Source organism: Berghia stephanieae, chromosome 5, assembly GCF_034508935.2.
Source record: "Berghia stephanieae isolate SIO BIC M18660-M18661 chromosome 5, UCSD_Bste_1.3, whole genome shotgun sequence".
NCBI classification, from domain to species: Eukaryota; Metazoa; Mollusca; class Gastropoda; order Nudibranchia; family Aeolidiidae; genus Berghia; species Berghia stephanieae.
The window spans coordinates 10,242,076-10,258,067 of NC_088364.1; the positions used below are offsets into that span (position 1 = coordinate 10,242,076).

The 15,992-nt window shown below is 39.5% G+C and overlaps 1 protein-coding gene across 2 annotated transcripts in view; it reads left to right on the plus strand.

Moving 5' to 3' along the window:
- The window catches only part of LOC144972397 (uncharacterized), a 130,502-nt gene that overhangs the window by 77,038 nt on the left and 37,472 nt on the right, over positions 1 to 15,992 (plus strand). For both annotated transcript variants that reach the window (XM_078913537.1, XM_078913538.1), the window contains exons 3-4: positions 4,000 to 4,092; positions 14,769 to 14,903. In XM_078913537.1, the coding sequence (XP_078769663.1) occupies positions 4,000 to 4,092; positions 14,769 to 14,903 (228 nt within the window). The remainder of the gene's footprint in view (positions 1 to 3,999; positions 4,093 to 14,768; positions 14,904 to 15,992) is intronic.

Sequence of the window (15,992 nt, forward strand, 5' to 3'; positions counted from 1 at the left end):
CATCGGGGGCCCGTATCATTTGTCGTGAATACCTAGGCTGTTAGAAGCTTTGAATTGTAAAAAGAAAGGTACAAAAATGAATATAACTTTTTTAAAAAAATAAATGAAAGACAGAAAAAAAAGAACAAATCACAAAACGGAACGTTTCAAACTCAAATCCCTTTTTCAGCCAAGAGCTAAAAACAGTTAAAACGTTAATAGATTATCATGTTAAATCCAGATTGATCTAGTCGGGGGGACAGTTGCGACTACTGGCCAGTTCGGCCCATTAATTCTTGGATGATTGGTGTGCAAAGCGTCTGACACTGACAAGCTGACACATGTGCTGCAGCAGGGATGATCTCAGGACTAGGACTTCATAATGATGTCACTGTCTCAGGATGATCGCATTGTATTGTATTTTGTTGTCTCAAGACACATATTTACTGTATTTGCTTTTATAGACACTATGAATCCTTGATTTGGCTATGAATTAATTTTTTTTATTTTTTTTTTTTTCTATTAATTTATATTGTAAAGTGCCCAGAGCTTGTGTTTTACACGAGAATGAGCGCTGTATAAATGATTATTATTATTATTATTATTATTATTATTATTATTATTATTATTATTATTATTATTATTATTATTATTATTATTATTATTATTATTATTATTATTGTCCTTTAATTTTTCCTTTTCGTTCCTGTGGCTATGTGGTCTTGTGGTAAGACACTCGCTTTCTTGCGGATGGGAAGGTCCTGGGTTCGCGCCTCGCTCGGCGCATAGTTGAGTCCTTGGAAAAGGCTCTTTACTCACATTCTCTCACCGTACTCAGATGTGAAATTAGTAACTGGCGGTTAACAGCGTTGTCTCTGTCCGAAAACAAATGTAATATCGCCAAACAGGCGTCATGTCCCGTACTACCCGTTAAGGGCTGCTGTTGGCCAGGGACCCCATGTAAAGCGTTTTGAGCTCGTTTAGTGGATGTTGCGCTATATAAAAGCTCATTTTTAAAAATCATGTGGAACAAAGGTGAAATGAAATAAGAGATCAAGGGAGGGGAAGGGAGAAGAAGAAAGAGAAAGAAATGGGGGATAGGGCCAGAAAAATATAAAAATAGAGAGGGGAAAGTCGGGAGGGAGGGAGGGAGATAGTCCATCAACGTTTTTTTTTCTCTCTTTCTTTCTTTCTTTTGTTATTATTTTAAACTCACAGGTGCATGGTATAAATCTTGTTTGAAATTAAATGATAGAGCATTATGGATGATGATTTGTCTCGTGTCCCAGCGCCGTGTCATCGATTCTGAATGGACAATGATAATAATAATATACTCTACACACAACAATCACAAGTCTCCGTCATCGTAACCGTGTTGCTCGTAGTTGTAACCGTGGTGTCTGAATTAATCTTGAAGGACATTTCATTTCGTGTCACCGTGTGAGTGATTGATGGCCTGAGGTGGGTGGGTGGTTTTGATGGCAGGGCGTTTGAGCGTGGCCTTCGTGACGAAGGTCACGGTTTGAGACACGGCTCGCTACGACGAGGAGGTGGCGCTGCTGCCTGGCTGATCTGATGCTCGTGGACTACACAAAGACAAACAAACAGATAGTAGACGTAACAATAACAAACATGCGTACACACCATGGTGATATGGAGTATAACATACAGATAGATGGATAGATAGATAGATAGATAGAGAGACAGGTAGATGGGTTTATAGATAGATTGATTGATAGATAGATAGATGGGTTGATAGTAAATCGACGGATGGGAAGTTGGATAGATAAATATATTGATAAATGGATAAATATATAAATTGAGAGAGATAGAGATAGATAGATAGATTTATATATTATATTATTATATATATATATATATATATATATATATATATATATATAGAGAGAGAGAGAGAGAGAGAGAGAGAGAGAGAGAGAGAGAGAGGGGGGTGTGTTCAGCCAGGTAAGGGAGGTAACTCACTCATTTGTTTTTAATAAGAAGTCCCCGATTCCACCCCCCAAGGGACCAGTGAGTGGACCAGGCAGACAATAATTTACTCACGACAGATGGCACGTGTAGGATTTACCTGTCACAGGCGATTGCTCACGATTTAGAGTTCCGAGTCATAGGGCCAATTAAGGGATCCTGTCACCACGCACCAGATACCGTGACAAGTAGTGCCGCGCTGAGGACCGGACCGAGGACCGGTCCCACGGTCTTTTAGCTGTGAACCGTGGTCCAGTCCCAAAGAGGAAGACCGCCGGCGGTCCTCACTTCTTATCAACGGTCTAGCGCCATACTACTTCCCCAGCGATTCGTTGCCTCGGTCCTTTGCCTATCTTCCACCAATCACCACCCATCCCACTTAATTAATCGCACCCACCCCCCTTTGCCATACACTAAACGACACAGACGACCATAGAGGCAGACGACCACCTCCCTCCACTCCGCAAACCGCCCTTTCGTGTGTGAGATGGGGGGAACAGGAGGCGCACGCCTTGGACGATTCCATTATACGGGGTAAATTTCAAAATTTACTACACCATAATGATCGCAATGACAATGATCTATGATGAAGGCATGACCCCTCTTCTCTAATGGGTTATTGTTTGAAATGTATGTGACTACTAAAGATGTGTGTGTGTGTGTGTGTGTGTGTGTGTGTGTCGAACCTAGCAAGTTGCAAGTCTGATTTTTTGTTTTCTTTTGTCCATCTCTTGTCGCCACTCCTTTCTATCGCATTGTTGTCATTTAAAATAATACAATAATATTAAAATTTCGTTTGGTGTTTTAACTAATCAAGTAATATGAGTTTCATTAGTTTCTTCCGTCCAAAAAAAACAGTTATAACGTCTGTATTTTTAAAAGGTCCAATAGAATATTTGGGGACCCCGATAGCTCAGTTGATAGAGCACTCTCTTTATACGCAAAGGGCCAGAGATCGATCCCGGGTGCAGTCGATTTTTTTCTGAATCCCTGTCTACTCAGCAATGAATGGGTAGCTGAGTTTGTTAGATCTGGCGAAAAGTCACCATCGACCCCTCTTATCACCTCATCCACCCCCTCTTATTATAACTTCACGTCTCTCTCTTACTCTTCAATGCTCGCTGCCCTCTAATGTGTGTGTGTGGGGGGGGGGGGGGGGGGGGGGGGGGGGGAGGTAGGAGTTGCGTGTGTGTATCAACGCCACGAACAACTCGATCAACGCCTTGGGCGATGCCATTATCTCCGTTAATGGGGATAAATTTCAAATTTTATTAAATTATCGAAGTAACAATGAAGTACGGTGAGCAAATAAAGAAGGCATCACCCCTCTTCTCTAATTAGTTTACTGCCGTACTCCAGAAAGTGAAACACGCGTATTGAAATTTTAAAATTTGGCCAGGAAACTCGTTCTTCAAATATCGATCAATTTAAATGATCGATATTTTAAAAAAAGAGTTTTCTGACCAAATTTTTACTCGTTCCTCAAATCTTGTTCCTCAAATATCGATCAATTTACATGATCAATATTTTAAAAAAGAGTTTTCTGACCAAATTTTTACTCGTTTCTCAAATCTTGTTCCTCAAATATCGATCAATTTAAATTATCGATATTTTAAGAACGAGTTTTCCAGCGAATTTATTTTTAAATATACGCGTCGTTTTGTAGTACGGCAGTTAACTGGTTTAGTACGTGCTTCCTTCCGGATAAGATGCCAGTGTGTCCGATGGTATTTTCCGCTAGAACCCAATGAACACAACTATTCAAATACTGCTTGTAAGATTAGAAAACACGGATTTAAATTTATATCAAATCCAATTGCAATGAGTTGAGTGCTCCATCTATTGAGCTACTAGAGAGCCCCCCCCCACCTCTCCGCCCACCTGTACCTACAATACACACATACCCTTTTATAAATTTGATACAAGATTGTACCATGAGATTATGCATGTTATAAACGAACTTCATGTTTTTGCATTGATCATACTTTTAATGATATGTCTTTTTCTCTCTCTCTCTTTCTCATTCTTCAGGTGTTCTGGCATCTCGATGTTTTCAGACGAAGCTACAGACGACTGTCCGGCCACACGTGTATGGGAAACTCATGCATATTCTGTGCTCTCAAGGTGAGTAAAGTCTCTAACCCCTATATTAACCCTTTCCAGGCTGGTTTGAGTTTACTTCGGATAGCTGATAGCTCAGTTGGTAGAGCACTCGCTGCACACGCAATGGAACCGAGATCGATCACGGGTACAGTCTAGATTTTTTTCTGACCTCCTCTGTCCACTCAGCAGTGATTTGGTAGCTGGGACTGTTAGATCTGGCAGAAAGTACTTTGCGATAGACTAGCGTCCTTTCCAAAGGGTAGCAAGCAATTGCTATTGTCCGTTTCACGCTATAGAAACCGGGATAAACTCCGGCTCTAAGGACCTAAAGGCTATGAAGGACTAATTTTTACTTTTACTTGTTTTTACTTCAACCCTTCATATCACATAATTTCAACGCGTTTTACAACATACACAAGAGCACCTGGAAGAATGATTGAACTGGAGTGGGAGCGTGTGGTAGGTTTGAATGAGTTGTCATATGATATTACCATAATTGACACGATGTGGCGTTCGTAGCTTATGGACTCGAACTTGAACTTGAACCCTCAAGGCCGGTTGGTTGTAAAAGAGATCATCATTGACGTCAGAATCGGGTCAAAGATATTTATCTGCATAAAAAAAAAAAGATGTGATTGCCACATATTGTTATGTGAAGGTTATTTGAATCGATCGATATTTGAAGGACCTGATGAAACACTGATAAGGAAGGCTCTGCGAGGAAAAAGGAAGCGAGGCTTCCCAAAGGAGACTTGGAGACGTACCGAAGAGAGGGACCTAGGCAGAGGGTTCTGTCCCTCAAGATATCCCCAAGAATAGCTGCTGACAGGACCAGGTGGAGATCCATCCCGTGCATCGCCTCAAGTGCCAGCAGGCCCGGAGAGGATTGAGTCAGTGAGTGAGTAATATTTGAAGGACGAGTATGCCGACCTAATCTCCAAAAAAATGTTGATGTTTTTTTTTCCGAGTGCGGCAGAAAAGGGTCGATGTCGCATGCCCAGAATTCTAGGTACGACATGTCAGGCAGACCCCCTCACCTAACACCCCATGAGGTCACAGACAAGAATCATCCAATGTCATCAATAAATCAGTCGCATCTCTTTGTTAATAGAGTTTTTCTTGAGCATTGAGTAACGTAGCGCGTTTCAACTGATTGAAAATTCAATCCAGCCTGAGGCTGAGTTGTCGTGAGGAGTCGTAATATTAGAAGAACTTCACTGTTAACCCTCTGTCGGCGAGACGGAATTGGTGTCTTTCAAACATCGTATACTAATAGTATATATATAGATGTCGCTGCTTTCAAATTATGGTTTCTTTCCATGTCTGGATATACAGGCCTGTGCGTTTTCACAATACTCTTCAACAGTCGTAACGTCACTTCCTTCCTAATAACGCATGGTAACTTTGTGACACTGGCTCTAAATTAGCGGAACAATGGCGGACGCCCGTATGAAAAATTTCTCCGGCGAGCATAAAGAGTATCCAGAGGAAAAAAAAACACATACATTTGATCATGCTTTGACTTTTACACATTCTGATCACAAGACATATGAAAAGTTCTAGCCAGCACGAAAAATAAAAAGTAATGATTTTCTTTGTTTCCGTTGCCGGGCGGCGTGACATCAGACTATTGAATCGTATTGTCCCTTCATAATAATATGTATTATAATAAGTTGACGGTTTTCTCGATAAGTCATTAATGTAGCATCGCAATGACTGCTCTTTTGGGTGGAAACAGTAAAATGCTCTGTTAGAGTAAAATGGAACCTTGGCTCTAAAGGGTTAAATTTCAATTCCTGGCTTTGTCTTAAGAATTCGCAATAAAACTGCAGAATTGTGAATTAGATATGGATGGTATTTCAGGATTGGTTACGGTAACCTTGGGCTTTCACGACACAGTCGGGGCCATCAGTTAGTGTGCTGCAATGATGATATGTCGTAAAATTGAATAACATTATTACTAATTTTTTAAAAACTTCATGCTCTATGCCACATACATTACACCTGGCTATAAAAGTTACAAAAACGAAAACATTAATAATAATAATAATAATAAATAATAATAATAATAATAATAATAATAATAATAATAATAATAATAATAATAATAATAATAATAATAATAATAATGATAATAATAATAATAATAATAATAATAATAATAATAATAATAATAATAACCCCCCCCCCTTCTCTCTCTCTCTTCCTCTCTCTCTCTCTCTCTCTCTCTCTCTCTCTCTATTTCTCTCTCTTTCTCTCTCTTTCTCTCTCTCTCTTTCTCTCTCTCTCTCTCTGTGTCTCTCTCAATATCTCTGCTCCAGGTCTTTGTTAATCACGAATCTGAAATTCCTCAATGTTTTCTGTTCAATTTTTTAAAGCCCAGTTTTGGTTTAATTTGCCTTTATTATATTTTTTTTCTCTTCTTCGTCTTCAATCCATCCCTTTTACCTCACAAACCATTTTAGATCACCTCTCGAACATTGGAGGAAAATTTTGAGGTCGGAAACTCTTCAAAAAAGTTCCCACACTATCAGGGCTACGCCTCTTTTGTCACCTTTAAAGGAAAGACAACTCCCGCGGTCTCCGACCCCAATCACGGAGACAGTAGTAGCATTGTTATGTTATAAGGTTATAATACCACCCACCCGGTTATTATTATTTTATGGCCCTAACCCCCCACCCATACAATCAACCACCAGCAGTCAATGTTATACAATAACAATAGATTATTGTCCCCAAAACCCGTTGGTTCAACTCCCATTTTGGATGTCTTTTTGGATCTTTTTTCTATTTTTTTTAATCATTGCTTATTGAAAGACCTCATTCGAGAAATATTAACCCCAATGTGACCAGGATTAGCGGTAGTTACCGCTACCTCCTTTAACCCTTATACGTCGGTATGTAAGCTAAAATCTCATTGATGCGGGTCATTTTAATGGATCAATATTTAATTTGAAGGACGAGTTTTCCGGTCAAAATTTTAAATATGTATGTGTGTGTGTGTGTGTGTGTGTGTGTGTGTGTGTGTGTGTGTGTGTCGTTCTCTTGGTGAAAATGGCCAGGTGTAAGAATGGACTTTACCCCGTGTGGTGTCCGGGGTCCCTCAACTGAGAGGGTCAAGAATAGCCCAACGCCAAGCCAGCGTGTCGTAAAAGGCGACTAATGGTGTGTGATTCCCCCATCTTTGAGTCACCTGGTCCTCCAGGTTGGGGGTTGGCAAAGGGTTAACACCCCTTTCCGTTAAACTCAAACCGTTACAGAAACACAGACAGACAAACTAAATCCTTTTTTTAGCTTGGGCGACCGAAGAGTTTCTGGAATTACAGAATTTATGAAGGACAACAGACAAAGCCGAAAGGACTCTGCTGACCCGATGACGTCTTCACCAAACAAGCAGCTTCGAATTGCGTCGTGGAACGTTCGCACCATGTATGAAGCAGGAAAAAGCTCTCAAGTTGTGACTGAGATGAGAAGATACAGGCTGCATATACTTGGAGTAAGCGAAACCCACTGGATACAATCTGGACAGAAACACCTCAAGTCTGGGGAGAAGATTTTATATTCAGGGAGAGGGGACGGGATTCATACACAGGGAGTAGGAATAATTCTAAGCAAGTTTGCCCAGAAGTCACTGAGAGGATGGGAACAATGCGGAGAAAGGATCATCATGGCGTCTTTTACAACACGGATTAAGAAGATCAGCATGAACATTGTACAGATCTATGCCCCAACAAATGATGCAACAGATGAGGACAAAGATACATTTTATGGTCTGCTACAACAATTCATTGACAAGTTGCCAAGGAAAGACATCAACATATTGATGGGAGATGCTAATGCAAAAGTGGGACAGGATAACGTAGGCTATGAAGGTATCATGGGACGTCATGGCATGGGAGAAATGAATGATAATGGAGAGAGATTTGCAAATTTCTGTGCATTCAACAGCTTGGTGATTGGAGGATCAGTGTTCCCCCATAAGAGGATCCACAAAGCAACTTGGGTCTCACCAGATGGTGTGACAGAGAATCAGATTGATCATTTTTGTATCTCTCGTAGATTCAGACGTTCATTGGAAGATGTGACAGTACGGAGAGGGCAGATGTTGGATCAGACCACCACCTGCTATTGGCAAAGCTTAAGCTCCGACTCAGAAAACACGGGGCCAGATCACATACAAGAAGAAAATTCGAGGTGAATGCACTTGATGGGGAAAAGAATGAGGAATTCAAACTACAATTGAGTAATAGATTCCAACCTCTTACTGAGCTCGAGGAGGACATAGATGTAGAGTCACATTGGGCAAAGATCAAGGAAGTCTACATAACAACTTGCCACGAGGTATTGGGGGTAAAGAAATCGGAACATAAAGAATGGATAAGTCCAACCACCTTGGACCTTATTGAAAAGAGGAGAACAAGGAAGGAACAAGTGAATGCAAGCCGAACAAGGGCTTCAAGACTGGATGCACAAGAGCAGTATCGAGCCATAGCTAAGGAAGTCAAAAGATCTGTGAAGAAAGACAAGGAAGCATTCATGAACAGACTTGCAGAGAAAGCAGAAGCAGCAGCGACTGGAGGACACATGAGGATCCTTTATCAAACTACCAAGACACTTGCTGGAAAATATGGGAAACCAGAGGTACCAGTCAAAGACAAAGATGGGAAAACTATTTTTGGAAAAGAGGCTCAATCTGAACGATGGAGGGAACATTTCAACTGCCTTCTGAACAGACCACCACCAGACAACCAGCCAGAAATTTTGCCTGCAAGGAATGAGCTACCAATTAGCTGTGATCCACCATCGATAGCAGAGATTGTAGGTGCCATTAACAAGATGAAAAGGGGAAAGCTGCTGGACCAGACCAGATTCCACCGGAGGCTCTAAAAGTTGATGCGAAAAGAAATGCTGAGGCCCTGCACCCACTATTTGAGAGAATCTGGAATGACGGGATATTCCCAAAGGATTGGAAGGAAGGACATCTTATCAAGCTTCCAAAGAAAGGGGACCTCAGTAATTGTAATAATTATCGAGGCATCACTCTTCTTTCTATCCCAGGAAAGGTTTTCAACCGTATTATTTTAGAGAGAATTAAGAATGCAACAGATGCTAAACTGCGGGACGAACAGGCAGGTTTTCGGAAAAACCGTTCAACCACCGACCAGATTGCCTCTCTGCGAGTCATAGTAGAACAGTCTATAGAATGGAACTCTCCTCTTATTGTCAACTTTCTGGATTACGAGAAGGCTTTCGACAGTATTGACAGAGCAACATTGTGGAAAATTCTGGCACATTATGGACTCCCTGAAAAGATAGTAAACCTCATTAAGGAAATGTATGAAGGATCAAGTTGCAGGGTTGTACATGAAGATCAGCTTACTGACAGCTTTGAAATTAAGACTGGTGTCAAGCAGGGATGCTTGCTCTCACCATTCCTGTTCATCCTTGCCATTGATTGGCTAATGAAGGAAACCTCCAAAGGGAGAAGAAATGGGATACAGTGGACCCCCTGGACACAGTTGGATGATCTGGATTTTGCAGATGATCTGGCTCTTCTGTCCCACACCCAGGACCAGATGCAAGCAAAAACCACAATTATAAACAGCCTCTCGGAATCAATTGGTCTAAGAATTCACCCTGCAAAGTCAAAGGTCTTGAGGATAGGTACGCGTCAAAGGGAGCAGATCAAAGTAAAAGATCAGGAACTCGAAGATATAGACACTTTCTGCTATCTCGGAAGTATAATTGACAAGGATGGAGGCACGGAAGCAGAGGTGAAAGCACGAATAGGAAAGGCACAGGCTGCATTCACATCTTTGAACAGAGTTTGGAGAACTAAAGATATCTCCCTTCAACTAAAGCTAAGACTTTTCAACTCAAACGTGAAGTCTGTCCTACTGTATGGATGTGAAACTTGGAACGCATCACAGGCATGTATAAGGAGGGTACAGATTTTCGTAAACAGGTGCATGCGTAAGCTACTCAGAATAAAATGGATGGATAGAATAAAAAATGAAGAAGTATGGAAAAGAACACAGCAGAAACCAGTGGGAGAGGATATAGGAAGAAGACGATGGAGGTGGATTGGACACACGCTTAGAAAGAATGACTCAACTATAACAAAGAAAGTATTGGACTGGAACCCTCAGGGCAGAAGATCAAGGGGAAGGCCACGAGGAACATGGAGAAGAATTATAGAAGCTGATATACAGAGAAGTGGTAAGACCTGGAATGAGATAAAAAAGTTGGCTCAGGATAGAGAAGGATGGAAACTGTTTGTCTGTGGCCTATACCCTGACCCAGGGTGAAAAAGGCAATGATGATGATGAAGAATGGACTTTGGCCGTGAAGGGTTAAAATTCTGTAAAAATTCAATTCCCTGCCTGGACGGTCGTGAAAAAGTCTGTTTCTCGTCATTGTTGACCGCATAATATAGGTGAGCTGCCATCTCAATTTGGTACTACTTCGGGTTGAGGTTGGTGGACACTACGAAAAATTTGATGTAAAGTGTAAATGAAAGAAATTGAGTTTTAAGTAGATGTTTTCATTGCAGAAAATGACATTTTTTCTTGTTTTGTTTTTGTATTGTTTTTCTGGGTTTTGTTTTTTTGTTTTTTGTTGTTGTTGTTTTGTTTTAAAATTATTATTATTATATTATATTATTATTATTATTATTATTATTATTTATTATTATTATTATTATTATTATTATTATTATTATTATTATTATTATTATTGTTGTTTTTTTTTGTTGTTGTTGTTTTATCTGTTTTTTTTTTTTTAAAAACTGCATGGCGCCTACATTTCGCACATCTGATCGTTTTGACTGTAAACTAAATGTTCATAACCGGGATCAATACGACATAACAGCAGATAGGCACGGTTGCTCACATATCAAAATACCCCCCCCCCCCCCCCCCCCCCCCCCCCCAGTCTCGTGGCCGTCTGCTCCAACTATCTACAAACAACCTCTTGCTAACCTTGTATTTCAATTCAACCCAACAACCGCTTAATTAATGGCCCTTATTCTTCATCTAAGCAATCGTCTCAATGGCCGCCAACATGTGCAATTGGGTTCGTAGGCAAAAAAAAAAAAAAAAAAAAAAAAAAAAAATTAAAAAATTTGATCTTAGTTTGTTTCGCTTTGTTTTTTTCATGTTCATGTCGTGACTTTGTTGTGTGTGTGTGTGTGTGTGTGTGTGTGTGTGTGTGTGTGTGTGTGTGTGTGTGTGTGTGTGTTATATTACATGTATTTTGGACAAAGATCGTGATTATTAGCCATGGTTACCTGGGCAACGCTTCGTGACATAATGAATGGCGAGGACTGAAAACCCGTTATGGCTCGTCCCGTTGTCTTCAAGCAAGGAGTCAGGACAAAGTTCGGTAACGAAAGTCATCGCCCTACTTCTATCCATCTTGCCATCATCACTAGCCCCCCCCCCCCCCCCCCCTTTTTTTTCCTTTTCTATTTTTCTTTTCTGTACCCTTTTTTGAAAAGGTAATGTTTAGGGTTGACGATCTTCTTTAGTCCTCTTTTTCTTCTTTATTTTTAAATTTTTTTTCTTCTTTTTTTGTGCTTTTATTGTAATTATTTTAATTTTTAAAATATTTTTTTTTGCAAGCATCTCCTACCTTTTCTTCTTTCGTCATTAATGTCGCATTTAAAACTTCTCACGTCTTCTTGGATGGTTTTACTTCAATAACTTTAACTCAAAATTTAAAGAAATATCTCTCCCCCCCCCCCCCACCCCCGTCCCTTCTCTCTCTCTCTCTCTCTCTCTCTCTCTCTCTCTCTCTCTCTCACTCTCTCTCTCACTCTCTCTTTCTCTCTCTCTCTGTCTTGTATTTTATGGTTTCATATTTTCGAGAATTACATTAAATTGACTCAATGGAATTCGAATGTTAATGGGATTTAAATAATAATTGATTTTTAAAAAAATATATAATTTAAATGGACATCTTATTTTTTTAAATGCTGTTTTTCTTTCACGTTTTTTTTTCCTCCGTTTCACTGGCGCTATTATTGTACGGGTTGGCAGCTTCGTTGGCTTGTCAGCTCTAGTACATGATTTCACCGTCAGAAAACAGCTCTGGTAATAATATATTAATATGATGCAACCAGCGACATGTCCTTTTAGCATATATCACTGTCCAAATGGACGCCTTATCCTGACGACAGAGGCGCTGGTTACGATGGCTATACACCGAAATAAATGACGTTTTCATCACTCTACAACTGCTACCGACATGGAAACAAAAGGATTATGAATGTCCAGAGTCTCCTCGCTCGTTGCCCTGCCCTTTGTATTATTCTATTCTTTACTTATGACAATGTAGTATATGAAGTGATCTATCACCCCTTTCCATCGCAGCGACGATTATTCTCAGATGTACATTTTTAGACGTACATTATATTATTCACCAAAGAACTTGTATACGTGTCTGTCAAGTTTAACTCAAACTTAATGCACAAACCGTCTAGCAGTTATATAAGTGTTTTTTTAAAAATAATTGTACGTAAGCGAGAGAGAGAGAGAGAGAGAGAGAGAGAGAGAGAGAGAGAGAGAGAGAGAGAGAGAGAGAGAGAGAGAGATGGAGAGAGAGTGAGCGAGAGAGAGAGTGAGTGAGAGAGAGAGAGAGATAGAGAGATAGAGAGAGAGAGAGATAGAGAGAGAGAGAGTGATAGAGAGAGTGAGTGTGAGAGAGAGATAGATAGATAGATAGAGAGAGAGAGAGAGAGAGAGAGAGAGAGAGAGAGAGAGAGAGAGAGAGAGAGAGAGAGAGAGAGAGAGAGAACTCCCATAATCCCCTCAACAAACTTGTTTAACTTGAAAGTATCCAGACGTAAAATGTCCTAAACTGTTTTCATTCATCTTTGATAAAAATTTTTTAAAAATGTGTTTGATTTTTAGATTAGTATCTTTCATCTGACTTTTTGATGTTTTTTTCTCCTGTTATTTTTGTTTGTTTTGTAATTCTTTTCTCCTGTATTTTATTGTTTTGTTTTGTTCGTTTTTTTTTTCTTCTCCACTTTTTCTTGCTATTTCAGTTGATTTGTTGCTTCCTTTTTTTTACTCAAGAGGGAAATGATTGTATGGTTTGAGTTAATGGAAGGGGGTGGGGGTGGAGGAGGAGAATTACAAAATCTACGATATATATTATGCTTACATATATTAAGTAATCACCACGCTACAGAATTGAGAGACGTGATGTTTATAATAATAGACAAAGTCATCTTTTGATGTTGTTCAATGAAAGTGCTGTCATTGTGTTAGGTGTTTGTCGCAGATAGTATGATGAGAGGGAATGAGATTAGCGGAAGAGTAGCGTCCCTTGATTGGAAGTCATGAGCGGAAAAGTTATTAGAGAGAGAACGTCATGTTGGTTGTACGGCATGAGACACTTCCCCGAAAGCGAGGACGAGAGTGACGCATGCGCAAAACCATTTTGACGTTCTCTCTGTAAGGTGACGTCCAATCAAGGGACGCTACTCTTCCGCTAATCTCATTCCCTATTGACTAAGATTGTCAATTTTATTAATGTAAGCGCGGTTAAAGAATATTCTGACCTAGCAGCATTTCTTGCCGTTTTCACTGAGGGAAGTGAAAGTCTTAAATTATGTGTCTCAGGATTTGATTTAAAGAGAAAAGAAAGAACAGATAAAAAAAAAAAAACAAATAAAAAAATAAGACTTTTTCAGAACACACACGTTTTTACTTTTTAAAAGGAGTAGTTGTAAATAATGATGATCCATCCCATAGCAAATCTGGACATGTTTGTTTGTTTTGTTTGAATAAAAGGTTAAAGGGCACGTACTGATGCCATAGATATGATCTGTTCATGACTCAGCCTCGCTCGCTTCCTGTATCCTTGCCGTGAATAGAAATGTAGATGTTTCGTTTTATACGAACAGCGGAGGCTATCGTACAAGTTGGGTACATTAGTAAATTAATTGTGATGTCGATATTCAACAAAAATATCCAACCATTTATCGACTCAAACACAAGCAAAACAAAATAATAAATTGAAATGGTATTGTTTTGCCACAGATCTATGAATTGTGTTAATTTTTGAAATATGTACTGGGGAGGGGGGGGGGGGGATATCCTTATAATCCGAAATATGAGCATTTGTCATCAATATGTCACCTCTCTATTTGAACATTTTTAAAAGGCTTATTCTCAGTATTCACCGTCTATCAATCCACTCGTCAGTCCATTTTATCACCATTGTCCCCCTTCCCCTCTTTGCCTCTCAGGTAATTTCGCTTAGTAACATACTCCTGTCAAATACTACTACTACTACTACTACTACTACTACTACTACTACTACTACTACTACTACTACTACTACTACTGACTACTGCGCTGCTGACTTAGCTGATGACGAATATAATGATGATGAATGATGAATATGATGATGAATGATAATGATGAATGAAAAAAAGAAGAAGAAGAAGAAGAGAAAAAGAAGAAGAAGAAGAAGAAGAAGAAGAAGAAAGAAGAAAAGAAGAAGAAGAAGAAGAAGAAGAAGAAGAAGAGATGAAGAAGAAGAGAAGAGATAGAAGAGAGAAGAGAAATGTATGAATTGAAGAAGAAGACATGTTGTAAAAGGCGTGTAAGTCGTGTATACTGTATTTGAATTTTTGTGAACCATTCATTATTCTTAAGTCATTTCTTATGGATTTCGTTCCGCAGGTCATCTTCACACAATTCCAGTTCAGCGATCAATCGTCCTTACATCCCGATGCCTTGAGGAAGGCACTCGCCGACACGTTCGCCAACCAGCAGCGTTTCCAACTGGGCCACATGGACGATGCTGCCGAATGCTTTGTAAGTCAAAGAAAATCTCTCTCCCCCCCCCCCTCTCTCTCTCCCCCCCCCCCCTCTCTCTCTCTCTCTCTCTCTCTCTCTCTCTTTCTCTCTCTCTCTTTCTTTCTTTCTTTCTTTCTCTCTCTCCGTGTTTATGTCTGCATATGTCACGTTATCATCCTTGATTGAAGCGATCTTAGGCGATTTTGTCGATATTAATGTTTTGAAAATGATAACTAAAAAAAAAAAAGAAAAATATTAAATGAGCTCGATGAACGTAAAACCAAAAAAAAAAAAAAAAAAAAAAAAAAAAACAACAACAAAAAACAAAAACAAAAAAAAAAAAAAAAAACACACACAAAAACCCAAACAAAACAATACAAACATAACCCAACTTTGTTAACAATGCCAACACTATAAAAAGAGTATTTTCTACACACTTAACAAATTACAATATCAGATAAAATTGATTCACTGTTATTTTCGGGCGTGACTGTGACGACACTAAAGTGGTGTCTGTTACTGCTCTGCGGCAGTGCCAGGTATTGACAATGTGCGTGTTAAAACAGAATTATGCATGAAAATTGCCATGTCGGGTTGGCTTGACCCACGTAAATGGAATCGTTATGCAAGTTCGTGGTTGTCGTAGACGGCATGCTGATGCTGATGTAGAATGGAACGGAACGGACCATCCAGACTTGTTGATTCGTATGACCGTATGAGATAGAGGACAAAAGTTTGAGATGAAGAATTGTTATGATGATTTAACGATGAGGCCTCAAATTGTTCAAATCATAATTTATCTGCTATTTTTATATTCTAAGGACGTCCGAATCGCATCGCTTGTGTTGCTATCTTAGTGAAATGTGGTGTAAGCAAGATTTGATTCTGGATAGAACAAAAGCGGAGACCGCCGTTAACGGTTGTGAATGAACCTCATTTGATTAAAATTTCATGGCTAGGCAGGCAGGTGGAAGTTTTTATGGTCTATATGAGTCGTTTGGGTCTATTTCATAGGCCTGTATGATAAAACCTGTTGATTAATTAATGATATCCATCAACAAGTAATTTATCATTGTATCTAAATAGGTTGGCAAAATTAATGGAAGC